The sequence below is a fragment of the Scyliorhinus canicula genome, chromosome 15 (genome assembly GCF_902713615.1).
Source record: "Scyliorhinus canicula chromosome 15, sScyCan1.1, whole genome shotgun sequence".
NCBI lineage: Eukaryota > Metazoa > Chordata > Chondrichthyes > Carcharhiniformes > Scyliorhinidae > Scyliorhinus > Scyliorhinus canicula.
The window spans coordinates 66,401,281-66,422,650 of NC_052160.1; the positions used below are offsets into that span (position 1 = coordinate 66,401,281).

The window sequence follows — 21,370 nt, forward strand, 5'->3', positions numbered from 1 at the left end:
ATGCAGACTCTGCACAGACAGTGACACAAGCCGGGAACCAAACCAGGGTCCCTGGTGATGTGAGGTAGCAGTGCTTCCCATCCAGATGTTGCCTTATTATTAAGCAAAATGTGTTTGACCAGAACTGGTCAACAATCTGACAGTAAAAGGGCATCTTGTGGATAATGGTCATAATGTGATCGAATTTCTTTTTGGATTTGAGAGGAAGAAGGGAGAGTCACAAGCCAGGGTTTTAAGTTTAAGTAAAGGATGAAAAATAACCTGGGGGCTTGAGCTGTTAATGGACAAACCCATGGGAAAGATTCAGAGCATATTTGTTATGGAAGACTAGAACTTATGCAAAAAGGCAACATTTTTACTTGCGCAACATTATTGAAGCAGCCATGGTCAACCAATGAGTTTCAGTCTAGAGGCAGCGGGGGGGGGTAGACATTGCCGAACTTAGTTCATTATTATTGGGCAGCGCATGTGTACAATATAAGGCAGTGGTAGGAAGGAGAAGGGGTAGAGTGGGTTAGGATGGAGGAGGAATCTTGTAAGGGGTCTTGTTTGAAGGCTATGGTGACGGCAGTGATGCCAATGGCTCCGAGTAGGTATTCAGGGAGCTCAGTGGTGCAGTCCATGGTGAAGATATGGAATCAGTGGAGTTTGCACATTCTCCCCGTGTCTGCGTGGGTTTCGCCCCCACAACCCAAAACTGTGCAGAGTAGGTGGATTGGCCACACTAAAAAATTGCCCCTTAATTGGAAAAAATAATTGGGTAATCTAAATTTATTTAAAAAAAAAAAAAAAATAAAGATATGGAATCAGATTAGGAGGCATTTTAGGATGGAAGGAATGTCGGTGCTAAAGCCACTGTGCAAGAATCATCGGGGGATGGATAGAGTATACAGGAGGTGGAGGGAAGTGGGGCAGGTCAAGGTGAGGGATCTGTATTTGGAGGAAGGGTTCGCCAGTCTGGAGGAGCTAAGGGAGAGGGTAGAGCTGCCGAGGGGGAGTGAGTTCAGGTATTTGCAGGTTAGGCACTTTGCGCAATAGGTCTGGAATGGGTTCCCTAGGTTGCCAGGATACACCCTGCTGGAGCCACTGCAGCTTCCAGGTGTGGAAGGGGAGGGAAGAATTGGTGATATATACAAGTGGCTGGGGGAGGAGGGAGGCAAGCGGGTGGTAAAGATTAAGGAGAAATGGGAAGCAGAGTTTGGAGGGGAGATCAGTTGGGGAGTATGGAGTGAGGCACTGCCTTGGGTAAACGGGACCTCCTCTTGCGCAAGAATTAGCCTGATACTGTTTAAGGTGGTGCACAGGGTGCATATGACTTGGGTGAGAATGAGTGAGTTCTTTCAGTGGGTTGCAGATGAGTGTGAGATGTGCGGGCGGGGGCCAGCGAATCACGCGTACATGTTTTGCGGTTGCGATAAATTGGGAAGACTTTGGGTGGAAGTGTTTCACAGTCTTAGCCAAGATAGTGGAGGAGGAGGTGGACCCAGACCCTTTGGTGGCAATATTTGGGGTTTCAGAGAAGCTGGAGCTCATGGAGAGGAGCTCAAGGAGCCAATGCCATGGCCTTCGTCCCTCTGATTGCACGGCGGCGGATTTTACTGGAGTGTCGGTCGGCATCGCCACCGGGGGTAGCTGCCTGTACGACTTTCTGCGGTTAGAGAAGATGAAGTATGAGTTGAGGGGCTCTGCAGGGGGGGTTTGAGAAAATGTGGGGGATGTTGGTGACCGTGTTTGAGGAGCTGTTCGTCGCAGCAGGGGCAAGGAGGCTGAAAATGGGGACAAATCTGTACGGTTGATTATTGGGAAGTATGTTTCCCAGGGTGTTTATTTGCTGTAACCTGTTTTGACACACCTTTGTAATAAAATACATTTAAATAAAACATGACGTTCAGTCTAGAAGCAAATTGCTTCCACAAATGCGAGGAAGGTGATAATTCCATTAGCTAGGGATTAACAAAAGGACACAAAATGCCATGAGATATTAAAAAAAAGGAATGTGCAAAACAACTTGCAAAGAAGCTCAAAGCTAACGCCAAAAGCATTTCTAAATATAAAAGGATTTGAAGGAAAAAAGGTGGTAATGGGGAATGTGAACCTATTCAAGACAGGTGCAGGTGTGACTAAAATAAAAAAATTAAAAAATGGCAGACATGCTGAATTAATACAATATTTTCATTTTTATAGTGGAGGAGGACAGCAAAATACCATTGGTTCAAAAGAACATAAAAAGAAGTAATGGGAAGGAACTTAATGGGTTGAGTATAAAATAATGGAGAAAATAATAAGACTTAAAATAAACAGATCTAGGACCGATGGTTTCCACAAGATATAAAAAAAATAGACGAGGAAATAGGAAATGTGTTACAATTATCCAGAGATCCCAATAGAATATTTTCGGATTGGAAAATTGTAAATGTCACTTTGTTATTTAAGATGGGAGGAAGTGAGGAAATAACCACATAACTACAGACCTGCCGGAAACATTTGTGGAGAAGTTACTGGAATATGTCAGCAGAGACAAGTGGCTGAGAATTTGGACATGCATACATTGATCAAAGACAGTCAGCGTAGATCTGAGGAGTGGGTCTGCTTAATCTAATTAAATTATTTTACGGAGGTCATCACCAACCTGGTGGGGAGAGGTGTGCCTGTTGTCCATTTGGATTTCAATAAGGCACGAAAGGTTCCACACAAATTTATTAATGTAGATAAAAATTAAATTGGAGGTAACTTGTGAAGTGGGCGGATAATTATTGGGTGGTCGGAGAAAAAGGGCTGTTCTGCGACTGGTGTAATTATCCCCAGAGATCTGTACTGGACTCTCTGCTTTTCACCATATGGATGAATGATTTGGATGAAGGAATACATAGTGTTGCATATGCAAGTTTACTGATAAGGTTAAGCCAGAAGGCACAGTAAATCATCTAGCTGTGAGTAGGAAGTAACAAGAAGATGAACTAATTGTGGCAGATGGAGTTCAGTGTGGGAAAGTGTGGATCTGAGAAACAAATCTGAATATTTTCTTGACGGTGAGAGTCTAGGAACTGTGGAGAACTAAACTGATTTAGGTTACTGCATAAATCTCTAAAAGCTAGTGCATAGGAGCAAAAAGGGTATTGGAATGTAGGCCTTTATTTCAAAGGGGTTGGAATACAAAAGTGAGGAGATTGTGCCTCAGTTCTGCAGATCCAGGGCCACATCTGTCTAGGCCAGTATGTTCAATTTTGGGCTCAGCTAAAATATATTGTGAAGGGAGTACAATATATATTCACCATAATTGTACTTTGAGCTAAAGAGTTAAATTATATGGACTTGATGCAAAGCTGAGCTGAAATCCTCTCAAGTTGGGAAGGTTAAGGAGTGATCTAATAATAGATGCCGCAAAATTATTTCTGCATGTGGAAGATCCTAGAACATTGGGGACATTATCTTGAAATTAGGACTACTCTATTTAGGAGTGAAATTAGGAAGCAGTTTTACCACCGCATAAAGGGTGGTGAAGATACGAAACACTTCTCCCACCCGCCCAAAAGTTAACTTGAAAATTTTAGAACTAGATTGCTGGGTATTTACTGAGCGTCAAGGCATATGGAGAAATCATAGGCCATTGGAATTGGGGTACCGATCAGCCATGATTACGTTGAATTGTAGAACAAGCTGGCGAATTAAATAACTTACTCCAGTTCCTATGGCTGAGATTTTCCAGCTTTGTCATGGTAGAACCCACCATAGGAGATTCAGCGGCCCAGCCAATGTCCCATCGACTTTCAGCAGGGCCAGATGATCCTGGCAGTGGGCAGGGCCTGGAAATCCTGCCCTATGCGCCTGAATCATGATCTTACAAAGGATTTTGCATATGAACATGGGTCCCACTAGAAATATCAATTTACTCACTGGTGGTATTAGATGTTTTTTTGTCCAAGAAAGCAAAACCAATATCCTACTCCATACCTGAGCCAGTTTGAACTTTGTGGGTGCGATTTGTGGATCTGTTAGCTGTGGAAGCAAATCCCATTATGGCTGCAAAATGTCAAAACGACATTTGTGCCTGTGAGATCACAGATTGAGATCTTTCCTGCCCCAACCAGTGACCTGGCATGAACCTGATTTCCATTATTTTACATCAGTACTTTAACGCTTTACACTGTAGCGTCCCGCCCCTTGGAATGCTAAACCCCCGCCGGCAGAGTGACGTCACGCCGGCGCGAATCATTACTGATTTTCGAAAATGAAAATGAGTCTTGATGACCTCGCTGGGAATAGGGAGGTGCCTGAGGGCTCTGGGTTGAGGGCTGAGGCTAGGCATGGCACCCTGGCAGTGCTAGGGGCCACTGCCAGTGGGAAACCCCCCATTTGGTGGGTGGGGGGGGGGAAGGAAAGAGGTTCCCCTTGTGTGGTGGGGAGGAGAAAGGGTGCATTCCGACGACAGCGTGGCAGGGGGGAGAGATACCTCTGTAGTCAGGAGAGGGGGGGTGGTCTGCCCCTCGAAGCTTGTTTGGGAGTGTCCTCCATGGTCATGGGATGGAGTTTATTTTTTCCACAGATCGGAGCACCCTTTAAAGATGGCGCCTGATCTCTGTGGAGCCGGCGTTCCCGTCTCTATCGGGTCCTGGCCCGCCACAGTGACGGCACACGCTAAAGTCCCCAATTATTTCAAATGTCTGAAAATCTGGTCAGAAAACTTGGGCGAAATTCTCCCAAAGGGAGACAAAGTGCCGACGCCGGAGTGAAACCCAGAGTGTTTCACTCTGGCGTTGGAGGCCGCTCCTCGCCCCCTATTCTTCCGCCTCCCTGGGGGGGGGCTAGGAGCAGTGGCGCGTCAATCTCGCGCACCATGCCTTGACGCTTGCGTCAAATCGGTGCAGTCTGAATGACGCGGCTGGCGGCGCCTAAATGACGTCACCCGCGCACGTGCATGTTGGCCGGCACCAACCCGTGCATGCGCGGTTGCCGTCTTCCCCTCTGCTGCCCCGCAAGACATGGCGGATTGATCTTGCAGGGCAGCGGAGGGAAAAGAGTGCGTCTTTCAGAGATGCTGGCCCGACGATCGGTGGGCACCGATCGCGGGCCAGACCCCTCCTGAGCACGCCCGTGGTGCTCGATCCTCCCTCCGCCCCCCACAGGCCCCACACGTAGCGGTCGCGTAATGTTCACGCCGGCAGTGACCAGGTGTGGTTGGCGTCGGCGTGAACCGGTCGGATTTGGCAGGCCGCTCCGGCCATCCGGGCCGGAGAATCGCCTCTCGACCGGAGCGGCGATTCTCCGAGCGTCCTGTCGCAATATGCAACACACCATTTTGGGGGTGGTGGGAGAATCGCATGGGGGTGCCAGGGTAGCGTGGCGTGATTCGCCCGGCACTCCCGCGATTCTCCCACCCAGCGTGGGGTCGGAGAATCACACCTCTTGGCTGTGTTTCTGGAGAGAAACACACTAGTTTTCAGTCAGAATCTGGCACTTGCCATTTCGCCCTGTGTTTTTATTGTCATAACCGTCTCTTTTAATGGTACACTGTAATGCAAAATATTGTGATGCTTTCAAAATAACCCTAAAACTATATTTAAAAAAAAAAATCAATACTATCTTTGTGGACTAAATAGCTACTTTGAGAAACAAAGCCTGTTTTCCGCCCTTTTTCAAAAATCACATTCATGCAAAACAAGTGTTTTAAAGTAAAGCCATATTCAAGATTTCTCTGAATTATATCAGACTGAAAATTCCAGCTATGAGCTGTGTTTGGCTATGGTGCATAATTCTACAGTTCTCAAAGGTTAAAGAGTGCTTGGTTCAAAGGTAATCTGGAGTATTACATTAAGAGAAGTAGGAATGGGCTCGGTTTGCCGAGGATTTTCATGCTGTTAAGTTGATAGATGTGTTCATATATGAAGGATTTTTCTTTATAAGTTGTGGTGCTCCCAGTTGTCCCTGTGTTCCCTCCCCCTGTCCTGGGAATGTTCCTGGGTGTTTTGTGGGTTTGTTCTCCCCTTTACACTTGCTTGCACTGGATTTCTCTTTGAGGCTGCACTCTATTTCTCTCTCTTGCAATGCCACAGCTGTATTTGGCTGCTCTGGACAATGGCAGCCATCTGAGCTGGCAGCCAAAGAACTGCAACAGTGCGAGAACGAACTCTTACTGGTAAAGAAGGCAGCAAACCAGAACACAGGTACTGAAATATGGCTTTATATCCCATTCCCTATTGCTTTCAGTTCCTTAAGTACTCACTCTTGCTAAATATTATTATTTTGAATGAGCAGCAACCCTTTCCCCACTTCTAAATCTCTGAAACATCACCCTTTAGCCAGCACAACATTTTAAATGGACACTGGAGCATTGCTTTGTTGCTCCATTCCATGTGGCTTCTGATTCTCTTTAAATTGTGCACTCTGCTAAGAAGAATAAACATAATGATACAGCTTATATCCTTCTTAATTATTGCTTTTAGCATTCTCAAAAATTAAACCTTGCTGAATAGCATGGATAAGCATTGGAATGTGGCTTCAGATCCCATTCACTATTGGGGATGTCACAACATAGATGTTTATGAGATGATGCATTGATTTGTTAAACCTTTCCAAAGATCATAGTTAACATCTATAGCAAGGCTATAAGATTCTGTAAAGGCTTGCTATTTTCTTCGCCCAGACCACATGGGTTGGTGCAAATAATGTTGAATATCAACTGCTTATGTGCAGTTTGTTTCAGGGTCTCCTATGCTTAATATTTTGGTTGGGCCAGTATTTCAGTAGAAATACGTTTAATCTCAACATATTTATCTTGTAAAACAAACTCCCAAAATATCACAGTAACCTTCTCTGACTTGAGATGATATCATGAGGCCACTATTATTGTAAAAGGTTCTTTTTGAAAGATCACTTAATTTGTGACATCCCTGTTATATGCTTGTATGCACTCAATGGAATGCACAGAATGTAGGTGGTCACTGAAGCACAGCTTGGACACTTTGAGCACTGTAATAGCCCTTTTGCACCAAAATTATTTATTTTAGCTTGTTCAGAAAATGCTACAAAATGTTCTGTTTCCATCTTTTTCGAATTGTAATTTGTGAAAATGCAATGTTTACAGTGTAGAAACATAATTTTGTTGCTTTTATTTCAAAGAAACTCTGGAAACTCTGACTTTGTAAGTTTTCATTCTTCAACAATAATTCTGCTATCTTGAAAGAAATGCTGTGCTGCACATCGCAGTATTCCAACTGGAAACTGAAATACTTTGACACCAATTATCATCTTGATACTAAAATGTGCACTTTTAAATAATATTGCATTGGTGCAGTACCTTCTGTATTCCAGTGAGGAAAGAAATGGTGATGGAATGTAAGTGGTTTATACATCAGCAGATCATAAAGCTCACTCGGATATGTTCCTCTAGTCTTCTGATTGGCATGCGCAATGGAAGCATTTAACAATCTATACTAGCATTGTATTTACAATGCCTAGCTGCTTAATCAGCCTAAAAAGTCAAAGGAATATAGAATTTTTGAGGAGATATTGTAAATAATTGATGGGAGGATTTTTAATTGCTGACTTTCCTAAAATGAACTTTTGAAAGGAAACAGGAGAACTAGAAAATTATTTAAAATGGATTTGTTATATTGAATATCAAGAAGCAATTTTAAGCAAAACAAATATATTTTTTGTAGCCCATAGCCAGAATTGTTGGGTACGAGTCTCAAAGGTCTGCCGAGACATTGGCCAGACCACGCTTGGCAGTACTATGTGGTTTTGGTTACCATGCAAGCATTAGAAGAGGCTGCAGAAAAGAAAAACAGGAATAATCCCTTATTGTAAAAAAAAATAATAGAATTGCGTTAGAAGCAGTACAGAGAAGAAAGAGAAAATGCTGGAAAATCTCAGCAAGTCTGGCAGCATCTGTAGGGAGAGAAAAGAGCTAACGTTTCGAGTCCGATGACTCTTTGTCAAAGCAGCACAGAGAAGGTTCACTTGACACATTCCTGGGATGAAAGGCTTATCTTATGAAGAAAGATTGGACAGGTTTGGCCTATATCTATTGGAGTTTAGAAGAATGAGAGGTGATCAAGTCCTGAGGGGACTTGATAGGGTTGATGTTTCCCCCTGTGGGGTAGACTCCAGGGAATGAGGGGACACAGTTTAAGAATACGTGACAGAACATAGAAAATACAGCACAGAACAGGCTCTTCGGCCCATGATGTTGTGCCGAACTTTTGTCCTAGATTAAGAACAAATCAGTCTACACCCCAGCATTCATGGTAATCCATGTACCATCCAATAGCGACTTGAAGGTCCCTAATGTTTCCGACTCAACTACTTCCACAGGCAGTGCATTCCATGCCCCCACTACTCTCTGGGAAAAGAACCAACCTCTGACATCCCCCTACATCTTCCACCATTCACCTTAAATTTATGCCCCCTTGTAATGGTTTGTTCCACCTGAGGAAAAAGTTTCTGACAGTCTACTCTATCTATTCCCCTGATCATCTATCAAGTCGCCCCTCATCCTTCTTTGTTCTAATGAGAAAAGGCCTAGCACCCTCAACCTTTCCTCATAAGACCTACTCTCCATTCCAGGCAACATCCTGGTAAATCTCCTTTGCACCTTTTCCAAAGCTTCCACATCCTTCCTAAAATGAGGCAACCAAAACTGCACACAGTACTCCAAATGTGGCCTTACCAAAGTTTTGTACAGCTGCATCATCACCTCACAGCTCTTAAATTCAATCCCTCTGCTCATGAACGTGAGCACGCCATAGGCCTTCTTCATAGCTCTATCCACTTGAGTGGCAACTTTCAAAGATCTATGAACATAGACCCCAAGATCTCTCTGCTCCTCCACATTGCCAAGAACCCTACCGTTAACCCTGTATTCTGCATTCATATTTGTCCTTCCAAAATGGACAACCTCACACTTTTCAGGGTTGAAACTCCATCTGCCATTTCTCAGCCCAGCTCTGCACCCTATCTATATCTTTGCAGCCGACAACATCCCTCCTCACTATCCACAACTCCACCAATCTTCGTATCGTCTGCAAATTTATTAACCCACCCTTCAAGTCCCTCATCCAAGTCATTAATGAAAATCACAAACAGCAGAGGACCCAGAACTGATCCCTGCAGTACGCCACTGGTAACTGGGCTTCAGGCTGAATATTTGCCATCCACCACCACTGTCTGACTTCTATCGATTCGCAGTTTGTTATCCAACTGGCCAAATTCCCCACTATCCCATGCCTCCTTACTTTCTGCATAAGCCTACCTTGGGTAACCTTATCAAATGCCTTACTAAAATCCATGTACACTGCATCCATTGCTTTACCTTCATCCACGTGCTTGGCCGCCACCTCAAAGAATTCAATAAGACTTGTGAGGCAAGACCTACCCCTCACATTACTACTCTTTCCATTACTTTGCCTACCACCGAAGTAAGACTAACTGGCCTGTAATTCCCAGGGTTATCCCTATTCCCTTTTTTGAACAGCATTCGCCACTCTCCAATCCCCTGGTACCACCCCTGTTGATCGTGAGGACAAAAAGATCATTGCCAACAGCTCTGCAATTTCATCTCTTGCTTCCCATAGAATCCTTGGATATATCCCGTCAGGCCCGGGGTACCTGTCTATCCTCAAGTTTTTCAAAATGCCCAACACATCTTCCTTCCTAACAAGTATCCCCTTGAGCTTACCAGTCTGTTTCACTCTGTCCTCTCCAACAATATGGCCCCCCTCATTCGTAAATACTGAAGAAAAGTACTCGTTCAAGACCTCTCCTATCTCTTTAGACTCAATACGCAATCTCCCGCTACTGTCCTTGATCGGACCTACCCTCGCTCTAGTCATTCACATATTTCTCACATGTGTAAAAGGCCTTGGGGTTTTCCTTGATCCTACCCGCCAAAGATTTTTCATGCTCTCTCTTAGCTCTTAGGGCTGGTTTAGCTCACCCAGCTAAATCGCTGGCTTTTAAAGCAGACCAAGCGGGCCAGCAGCACGGTTCGATTCCCGTACCAGCCTCCCCGGACAGGTGCCGGAATGTGGCGACTAGGGGCTTTTCACAGTAACTTAATTGAAGCCTACTCGTGACAATAAGCAATTTTCATTTCATTTTCATTTCTTAATCCCTTTCTTCAGTTCCCTCCTGGCTATCTTGTATCCCTCCAGCGCCCTGTCTGAACCATGTTTCCTCAGCCTTACATAAGTATCCTTCTTCCTCTTAACAAGACATTCAACCTCTCTTGTCAACCATGGTTCCCTCACTCAACCATCTCTTCTCTGCCTGACAGGGACATACATATCAAGGACACGAAATACCTGTTCCTTGAACAAGTTCCACACTTCAATTGTGTCCTTTCCTGACATCCAATGTTCCCAACTTATGCACTTCGGTTCTTGTCTGACAGCATCGTATTTACCCTTCCCCCACTTGCCCTGTTGCACGCACCTATCCCTCTCCACTACTAAAGTGAAAGTGACAGAATTCTTCAAAATCTTCAAAATGCTCCCCCACTAACAAATCTATTACTTGCCCTGGTTCATTACCAAGTACCAAATCAAATATGGCCTCCCCTCTGGTCGGACAATCTACATACTGTGTTAGAAAAGCTTCCTGGACATACTGCACAAACACCACCCCATCCAAACTATTTGATCTAAAGAGTTTCCACTCAGTATTTGGGCAGTTGAAGTCACCCATGACTACTACCCTGTGACTTCTGCACCTTTCCAAAATCTGGGGCGAAATTCTCCCCTACCCGGCGGAGCAGGGGGTCCCGGTGTAGCGGAGTGGCGCTAGGCTCGCGCCGGAGTGGCTCCCGCTCCGACGACTGGCGCCAAAGGCCTTCGGCACCAAGGCGACCGGCGTCGGGGCTGGCCGAAAGGCCTTCGCCAGTCGGCGTGAGTCTGTGAGTTGGTGGAGGCCGTGGCGGCGGCGGAAGAAAAAGAGTGCCCCCACGGCACTGGCCGATTGGTGGGCCCCGATTGCGGGCCAAGCCACCGTGGGGCAACCCCCGGGGTTCGATCGCCCCCCCCCCCCCAGGACCCCGGGGGCCCGCTCGCACCGCCAATCCTGCCGGCACAGAGGTGATTTAAACCATGTCGGCGAGAGAGGCCTGACAGCAGCGGGACTTCGGCCCATCGCGGGCCAGAGAATCGCTGTGGGGGACACGCCGATCGGCGGGGTGCGATTCCCGCTCCCGCCGATTCCCGGGTGGCGGAGAATTCCGGCCACGGCGGGGGCGGGATTTATGCCGGCCCCGGACGATTGCCCGACCCTGCGGGGGGTCGGAGAATTCCGCCCCTGTTTCCCAATCTGTTCCTCCACATCTTTGCTGCTATTGGGGTTCCTTTAGAAAACTCCCAACAAGGTGACTGCTCCTTTCCTATTTCTGACTTCAACCCATACTACCTCAGTCGGCAGATCCTCCTCGAACTGCCTTTCTGCAGCTGTTATACTATCTCTAATTACCAATGCCCCCCCCCCCCCCCCCCCCCCCCCCAAACTCTTTTACCACCCTCCCTAATCTTATTGGAACATCATAACCTGGAACCTCCAACAACCATTTCTGCCCCTCTTCTATCCAAGTTTCCATGGTGGCCACCACATCGTAGTCCCAAGTACCGATCCATGCCTTAAATTCACCCACCTTATTCCTTATTCTTCTTGCGTTGAAGTATACACACTTCAACCCATCTCTGTGCCTGCAAGTACTCTCCTTTGTCAGTGTTACCTTCCCCACTTCCTCACTACATGCTTTGGCGTCCTGAACATCGGCTAACTTAGTTGCTGGACTATAAATCCGGTTCCCATTCCCCTGCCAAATTAGTTTAAGCCCTCCCGAAGAGCACTAGAAACCCTCCCTCCCAGGGTATTGGTGCCCCCCTGGTCAGATTCAACCCATTCTGCTTGTACAGATCCCACCTTCCCCAGAATGCGCTTCAATTATCCAAATACCTGAAGCCCTCCCTCCTACACCATTTCTGCAGCCACGTGTTCAACTGCACTCTCTCCCTATCCCTAGACTCGCTATCACGTGGCACCGGCAATAAACCAGAGATGACAACTCTGTCTGTCCTGGCTTTTAACTTCCAGCCTAACTCCCTGAACTTGTTTCTTACATCCAAACCCCTTTTCCTACCTACGTTGCTGGTACCAATGTTCACCACGACTTCTGGCTGCTCACCCTCCCCCTTAAGGATCCTGAAGACACGATCCGAGACGTCATGGACGCTGGCACCAGGGAGGCAACAAACCATCCGAGAGTCTCGCCCGTGCCCACAGAACCGCCTGTCTGTACCTCTAACTATTGATTCCCCTAAAACTAGTGCTCTCCTAATCTCCCCCCTTCCCTTCTGAGCCCCAGAGCCGGACCTTGTGCCAGAGACCCGGTCACTGCAGCCTACCCCTGCTAGGTAATTCCCCCCCACCCCCACGACCGTATCCAAAGCGGTATATTTATTGTTGAGAGGAACAACCACAGGGGATCCCTGCACTGACTGCTTCCTCCTCTTCCCACCTCTAACTGTTACCCAGCTACCTTTGATCTCAGGTGTAACTATGTCCCTGTAACTTCTATATATCAACCCCTCAGCTTCCCGAATGATCCTCCGTTCATCCAGCTCCAGCTCCAGTTCCGTAACACGGTCTGTGAGGAGATGGAGATGGCTGTACTTCCCGCAGGTGAAGTCAGCAAGGACACCGGTGGTCTCCCTGACCTCGAACATTCTGCAGGAGGAATATTCCACTGCCCTCGCTGCCATCACCTTTACTTAGTTTCCCAGTAAAAAATAAAAAAATAAATAAATAGCTTACTTGCTCACAGCACTGAGTCTTTTTTTAGGTTAGAGGAGGAAGGAGGGTGGGAGACACTACACATGTAGTGTCTCTGCTTTCCTCACCATTCAAATTTATTGGGTAATACAACCTTCCCAGGTCTCTCCACAGCCGACTTCTGGTTTCCGGCTCCGAAAAAGTAAGTCAAAAATCAAAGATCTCCCTTTTAAGAAAGTGAATGGAATGTTTTTTTTCTCTCAAAGGGTCGTCCCTTTCCTCAGAAAGCTTGTGGGGGCTGAGTCATTGAATTTATTCAAGGCTGAGTTACACAGATTATTGATAGATAAAAGAGTCGAGGGTTATGAACACAGACAGGAAAGTGGAGTTTCGACCAATCAGATCAACCATGATTTTATCGAATAACTGTAAAGGCTCGAAGGGCCGAATGGCCTACTCGTATGTCCTGTGTTCCCAAGTGAAAGCAGAGATCAGTTGCGAGGAAAGCTAAGAGGCGTAAGTCAAATAGTGAGGAAAAAAAGCCAAACGGTGGCAAGTAAAGAAAGCATTGAAGTGGGATCTCATTTGAGGTTTATTGAACAACAGGCGATTTAACCTCCTATCATCAATTTACATTTACATAGAACCTTTAACAGCAACAACTTGCATTTATTTAGAACTGTGAATGGAAAACATCGCAAAGAGAGCAATAAAGCAACATTAGACACTGGGTGCGAATCTCCCAAAAGGGAACAAAGTCCCCTAGCGAGCGTATTTAGCCACGCGTTTCCAGGTGCTCGCAATGCCAAGCAACGCATGACTATTCAACACGATTCGCATTGTACAAGGGGCCTGAACGGGAATGTGTGGCCGAGGCCGCCCATACCTGGAACACCCAAGTGTAAAAATGTCATCCCGATCTCCAAAATGATCCCCTCCCTCCCAAACGCACGAGAGGAGGGTCTCGGGCCGCAAGATCGCGTTGGATCTCGTGAGGTGTGGTGACCCAGGTAGATCCCAGGAGCGGGTCTCCCAGCTTTTATTAGCCATGCTGCACCATGGTAAGCTGCTTTTCTGGCACAGCGTGGCCGTTGGAACGCACCCACTGAGTCAAATAAAGGTCATATTAGGGCAGATAGCCAAAAGCTTGATCGAAGATGTAAATTTTCAGGAGTGTGTTGAAGAGGGAAAAGGTAGAGAGCCAGTGAAGATTATGGAGGGAATTCCAGTTGAAGACGCAGTTGCCAATGGTAGAGCAATTACAAACTGAGATGTTCAAGAGTCTAGATATTTCTTCGGGGACACCAGAGATTACAGTGCAGGAAGAGTCATTGCAAACAGCACTCTTGGCAATTAGGCAAGAATGGAATCAGGCGAACGCAAATCCATCTAGCTGGATGACTGTGGAGAGGATCATGTGTGATTAATCATATAAAAGGCTGCAGACAGGCCAAGAAAGATGAGGGAGAATCGTTTATCTTTGTCACATTCACAGGGAAAAATGTGGGAAAATAGATCAAGATAGTTCACTGGAGTGCGATCAGACAAAGATTAATACCAGGCTCAAACAGGGGTTAAAATCTTGGTCAAAGTTGGGTTTTAAGAATGTTTATATAGGAAAAGAATGAGGTACAAAGCTGAACAGATTTAGGAAGAAAATCCTAAACCTCAGGGTCTAGACTGAATATTACTTCTGGCAGGTAAAACCACAGGACACAAAATTACATGAGTGGAAATTAAACCTCAAGCAGATGTTAGAAGATAATTAGTTTAAAAAATGATCAATATTTGTAATAATTTGTGAGGAAGGTAGCAAAGTTCTGGCATTAAGGTTGTTCCAAATGCATTTCAATGGGCAAAATATGCATTTTTCCCCCATGTAGTTAACGCATAATACAAATGAATAGATCAATGTTTACAGCAATTGTATATAGATTGTTATATGTTTGTAAGAGAGGGGAAAGCCCGAAGCATTTTCTTGAAGATTAACTCCCCCTCAGTTGCACCATGACTTGTGGTTCTCAATTGTCTTGTCCAGTCGTGCTGTGAGGGAGCCTGGGATTTTGAATATTCACTTGTTCAACTCCCCGAAGTCAACCCTGTGCTATTCCTGCATCCTCTTATTCCATCATTGCCCAATGCACAATGAGGCCAATCGTAATAGTTGACCTTCTCTGCTTGAGAATGGCTAACTTGACCTGAGATACATTTATCTGCAGAGTCATGAGCTGGACACGTTGTTATCTTGTGTACACAAGCACCGGGTAGAAGATGCATCTGTGGAAAGAACAGCTGACTGAACATTTCTAGATTCAACTCTTGTCAGAGCTCAATTCAGATGAAGGGTCTACCTTTGAAACATTGGCTTACCTGTTCTCTCTCTAGCTCTATCTGTCCTATTTAGTATTTGCAGCATTTTGTATATTACTGATGCTTCATAGTGCCAAGGTTTGGGTTCGATTCCTGGCTTGGGTCACTGTACAGAGTCTGCACGTTCTCTCCATGTCTGCATGTGTTTCTTCCGAGTGCTCCGGTTTCCTCCCACAAGTCCCGAAAGATGTGCTGCTCTTGGACATTCTGAATTCTCCCTCAGTGTACCCGAACAGGTGCCGGAGTGTGGCGACTAAGGGATTTTTACAGTAACGTCATTGAAGTGTTACTGTTATCCTACTTGTGACACTGAAGATTATTATTATTATTACTACTTGTTTTCCAGCAACTGCAACTTTCTGATTTTGGTCTTTTTATTCATGAAAAAATTATATTTAAAATATCACAATTTTTAAAAAGCTGTTCATGTTGCTACGGTCACATAGCAAAGTTTTCAGAGTTGACTCCAGGGGGACTTTAAATTGAAATGATGTGCAGTAAGATGCCAAGAATGTATGGAGTCATTTTATTCTCACATGGCTGATTGAAGCTGCATTTGCTAATTTGTGAAGATTGAGCCATCATCTAATAGATGTCTTTGAGATTATGATAGGTTTTATTTTAAATTTAGGCATGGAGAAGATGTTTCCACTTGCAGGGATGTCCAGAAGCTGTTCTCATAAATATAGGACAATCATTAATAAATCCAGCAAATCACTCAGCAGACTGGGACAACAGTGTATCTGCTTAATCACTGTGATTAGAGGATTGGGAAATAAACAGTGGGCAATACTGAGAAGGGGGAGGAATTGAAGTGGGTAAATTCAGTGCCTAATCAGGGATGGAAAGATTTTGATCCCATTTGTAATGTCTGCTTCATCACTTTGCATGAAGTTCTTTTTGACTGTTGGCATTTTTCCTTTTCATTCCCGACTTGTTTCCCTCAGAGCTGAGAAAGTTAAGGGGAGATATAATAGAAGCAGTCAAAGTCATGGAGGATTTTGACAGATAGTGAAACTATTTCCAGGGGCACAAATTCCAGTTAAGTGACAAAAGAACCAGAGACACGATGAGGATATTTTTAACAGAGTTATGATCTAGAATTCACTGTCCAAAACAGTGCTGGAAATCAATGATAACTTTCAAAAGGGAATTGGATAAAATACTTGAACGGGAAAAATTTGTGAATCTATGGGAAGGGAGCAGGGGAGTGAAGAATTTGTGACGCTATGGGGAGTGAACAGGCGAGTGAAGAATTTGTGAAGCTATGGGAAGGGAGCAGGGGAGTGAAGAATTTGTGACGCTATGGGGAGTGAACAGGCGAGTGAAGAATTTGTGAAGCTATGTGGAGTCAGCAGGGGAATGGGAAGAAGTAAATAGCTCTTTCAAACGTGCCAGCAGACACTGCCAAATGGCCCCCTTCTGTGTTATATCATTCTATGTTTCATGATTAGTTGACTGAAATTGCTTCAATACGAATCCAATTTTAATTTGTCTGTCAATTGAAATGTTAAATAGGTGCCTTGCCTGCTCTGTCAAATGGACCCTAAAAGATCCTTTGGCATGTTTCAAAGAAGCACAAGGACATTTCTGAGTGGCCTAGACAACATTAATCCCCTGAAATATTATCTGGTCGTTTACCTCATTGCTCTTAGTGGGAGCTTGCTGTGCACAAATTAATTGCTGTGTTCACCTCTGTTACAATGGTGACTGCACTTCGATTCGTACTTAATTCACTGTATTTGAAGAACCTTGAGGTTGTGTAAGATGCTATGTAAATGCACACCGTTCGCTCCCTCCTGCTGTTATTTGTGTCAACAGAAGTGCAGCAGAAGTGTCAACTGGCATTTCTGGAGATTATAATTTATCACAGATCTCTTATTGTGAACTCCTCACAGTGCTTCTCTATTAAGCATACACATTCCTTCTTTTGGTTCCTCGACCACATACTAAATTTACACTTGATCCATATTGATCAGCAGTTCCCTGATTGAACAGCAATTTTCACCTGTAGGCAGTTGCTCAATATATTTAAATCTTTTTGAACCGAGTTATGTCACTGGCTGATGCTCATCTCATTTTATTTTTTAAAAAGCAAAAAAGAGCTTATGTGTACCCTGCCTGTAATTTATTTCTAAATAAAAGTTTCCATTTATGGTCATGCTTCATTCCTTGATTTAAGCCAGCATTGCACTTTTATTCTTTAAAATTATTTTTCACAAGGATGTGAAACTTTGTCAAACGCTGTGTGAGTTGCATTTCCTTTAGCCAAGAAGAATTTTCTAAATCCCCCAGAATGTTAGTTAAATGTGATCTTCCCTTACTGAGTTAAAGTCCAACAGGTTTGTTTTGAATCACTAGCTTTCGGAACACAGCTCCTCCCTCAGGTGGACTTTAACCTGTGCACACCCCAGTCCAACGCCAGCATTTCCACATCATGGCACAAACCTGTTGGACTTTAACCTGGTGTTGTAAGACTTCTTACTGTGCTCACCCCAGTCCAACGCCGGCATCTCCACATCATGGCTTCCTTTACTGAATCAGTGCTGGCTGTTCTTTGGCAGGATAGAACTCTTCATGTGTTCACCAACTGGCTAGGTTTTAAAAAATCTTTCCTACATTTAAACGCGAATTTGCCTTTTTCCATATAACTGTGAAGTAGAATATTTTGCATCTGTGTGAGAATCCACAAATTATGTGAATTAATCCTGCACATTTGTGCTATTCATTTTAGTGGAATACTTGGTACACAGGGCCAGATTCTCCTGTTCCCCCAGCTACATGTTTCTGGGCGGCGCACCGTTCGCTGGCTGTAGGATTCTGACTTCCTGCCGCTTGTGGGATTTCCCATTGAAGCCACCCCACCCCGCTGGGAAATCCGTTGGCGTGAGTGCGCTGCTGGTGGCAAAAATGAATCGCAACAACTGGAGAATTGGGCCACTGTGTACACGAGAACAAAATTGAGTCTTTCACCTCTTGTTATGGTGAATGATTGTGTAGAAGATCAGAAAATTGGGCTTTTACCTTTGAATGTAGACAAATTAACTATCAATATCTGTGAAGGTTTTCTAAATGCATATTGTGTAAATGTTCATGTTTTTAAATGTAAAAAAAAATCTGCAAACATGCATTTAATTTGTGAAAGTATTTTGCTTTTGATCATGTGTGCTGAGGATATTTTAAAACAATTTTAGCCATTGATGTAGTCACGCTTGCTATAACCCTCTTGATGTGTGGCCACGGTGAAGTTTACTTTTGTATAATTTGTAACTGATTATTTTCATTAACATCCTTTATTTCACATTGGAGCAGAGGAAAGAGGAGCAGGAGTAGGTTATTTGGCCCGTCGAGCTTGCTCTGCCATTCGACTGGATCATGGCTCATCATCTATATCAGCATAATTTTCCTGCACTATCCCCATATCCCTTGACATCTTTAATAATTAGAAATCTATCGACCTCTGTGTTGAGCATACTCACTGACTGAACATCTGGAGAAAAGATTTGCAACGATTCAGCACCCTCTGAGTAAAGGGATTCCTCCTCATCTCAGTCCTAAATGGCTTGCCCCTTATTCTGAGACTGTCTCTTTTCCCATTTAAGAAATATTCTGCATTTCTGTTTTTCCTGTCAATATGGATAACTTCACATTTTTCCACATTGTATCCCATGTACCGTCTCCACTCGTACTAATTTCTTTCAAGCCCTCAATCTCGTTATTTCCTAGGTTTACTAGTATTTCAGAAAAGTTTTTTGCATTCTCCTCCATGAAGACAGGCACAAAGTATTTGTTTAGTTTCTCTGCCATTTCCCTATTCCCCACTGTAAATTCCACTGTCTCTGCCGTTAATGGGGCCACGTTTATTTATCTTAGAAAATATTTTTTATTGAAATTTTAACACATTTATATCAGAAATCTGCCACACAACACCAAAATAACACGTGCATCAAAACTTACAAGCAACCACAGTAACATGAGCCCCAATAGCAGAAATACAACCCCAAACAATAAACAATCGCTCCCCTCCCCTTTCAACAACAGCTAACAGTGACCAGCTCTTTAAAGTGCAAAATAAATGGTCGGCATGCACAATAGAACCCATCAATCGACCCCCTCACCACAATTTTAACCTTCTCGAGGTGCAGGAATTCCATTAAATTACCCAGCCATGCTGCGGCAGTGGGTGGCATTGCTCGCCTCCAGCTCAACAATATCCGGCGCCTGGCCAGCAGCAATGCGAATGCCAATGCATCCGCTCCAGCCTCGTCCTCATTTCCGGCTGGTCCAAACACAGCAACCAGTGGACAGGGCAGTCAACCTTCAAGATCGCCGATATGGTGCTGAAAAATAGACACAGACCTGCTTGGGACAGGACCAGAACATGTGCTTATGGCGAGCAGCCCCCCCCCCCCCCCCCCCCCCAAGCACCGTTCACAATTATTCTCGACCCCCTTTAAAAAATCTACTTATACTGGCACTGCTGAGTTGTGCCCTAAACACCACCTTTAGCTGTATCAAGCTCAAACTCGCGCAGGATGACGTAGCATTCACCCAATAGAGGGACTCGCACCATACCTCCCCCTCCAAAATAGGTTCCAGCTCGTCCTCCCACCTGGCCTTCACTTCTTTCACTGAAACGTGCTGTTCCCCCATGATTTGCCCATATATCCCGGACGTGCTGTCCTTCTCCGATCCTGAAACGAGAATATCCTTTCCAACAGGGTTGACGACGGATGAGAATGTCAGAAATGGCCACCGAACAAAGTCCCGCACCTGAAAATACCTGAACATAGCTGACCCCCCATCAAAGCTCTGCTTTCTCCTCGGACCCCTCCCAGCTCGCAAACCGCCCCTCCAGAAACAAGTCTTTCACTCTCCCCAGACCCGTGTCCCCCCACCCTCCGAATGTAGCATTCTTTTGCCCGCTCAAACAAATGGTTCCTACAGATAGGGGCCCACCTTGACTCCACCTTCAGCTTAGAAATGCAGACAGAATTGCCGCCATATCTTTAACCTAGAAACTACCCCCAGATTTATAGAATGCATTTATTTATCTTTGTTAATCTTCTCGTTTTTACATACCTAACTTTTACAGTCTCTTTATGTTTCTCGCTAGTTTATTTTCATATTCTATTTTCTCTTCATCAGTTCCTTGGTTCTCCTTTGCTGAATTCTAAAATGCTCTCAATCCTCAGACTTTCTACTTTTTTTTGGCAACTTTATAGGCCCCTTCCTTCAATCTAATGCAATCTTCTCTTGTTTGCCATGGTTGGATCATATTTCTTGCTTTTTTTTGTGTCTGAAAGGAATGTAAATTTGTTGTAACCCATGTATAACTCTTTAAACATTAGCCATTGCCCATCTATCATCAAACCTTTTAATACAGTTTCTCAATCCACACAGCCAACCTGCCTCCCCACACCTTTGGAGATTCCTGTATTTAGATTAAAGGCCCTAGTTTCTGATTGACCTACATGACTTTCAAACGTCATGTAATGTTCCGTCAAATTATGGACACTCTCCCCAAAGGCTCCTTTACAGTAAGATTATTAATTAGCTCTTCCTCATTGCATAATATCAGATTTAAAATATTTCTCTAGTTGGTTTCTCAACATATCTTCTTGAAAACCATCTTGTATACATTCCAGGAATTTGTCCTCTGCCACATTAGTGCTAATTGGGTTTATCCAGTTTATATGTAGATTGAAGTCCCCCAAGATTACTGGATTACCCTTGTAACATGCACCTCTAATTTCCTGATGTATACTCTGTCCTACATGGTGGCCTGCCTGTAAGCAATGCCTACCATTGTTTGCTTCCCCCATGCTGTGTTTTAGCTGCACCAAAACTGATTCTACATCTTGATCATCCAATTTAAGATATTGTGTTACTAATGTACTAATGTCATCCATTATTAACAGTGCTACCCCAGCTTATTTTCCATTTTGTCTATTCTTCCTAAATGTTGAATACCCGTGAATGTTCAGTTCCCAGCCTTGCAGCTACCCTGCAGCCATATTTGCTCAAAGAACCATTTCTACTTCAAAAGTCTCCAAGAACGGGTGTAGGAACATTGTAAAACTCTGATCCATACTTGAAATGATGGAGAAAGGCAATGACTCAAATATTCAGTGCACGGTTGCATTTTCAAGGGTTGTTCACAGAGATTTTCAGAAGAGGTCTGTAAAAGCTGATTTCCTGTGTCTCTAAACCTATCTAGGTGAAACGTGTTTTGATTAAATCA

At 44.5% G+C, this 21,370-nt stretch overlaps 1 protein-coding gene across 5 annotated transcripts in view; it reads left to right on the forward strand.

Annotated features, from left to right (window-relative positions):
• The window catches only part of LOC119978690 (protein tweety homolog 3-like), a 286,190-nt gene that overhangs the window by 257,352 nt on the left and 7,468 nt on the right, over positions 1-21,370 (forward strand). For 2 of the 5 annotated variants that reach the window (XM_038820483.1, XM_038820485.1), the window contains exon 14: positions 6,051-6,161. The exons of 2 other annotated variants lie outside the window; for them this stretch is intronic. In XM_038820483.1, coding sequence (XP_038676411.1) covers positions 6,051-6,137 — 87 coding nt within the window. In that variant the 3' untranslated portion in view covers positions 6,138-6,161. Of the gene's footprint in view, positions 1-6,050; positions 6,162-7,116; positions 7,139-21,370 lie in introns of all 5 variants that reach the window. One more of the 5 variants, XM_038820484.1, reaches the window with a different exon arrangement.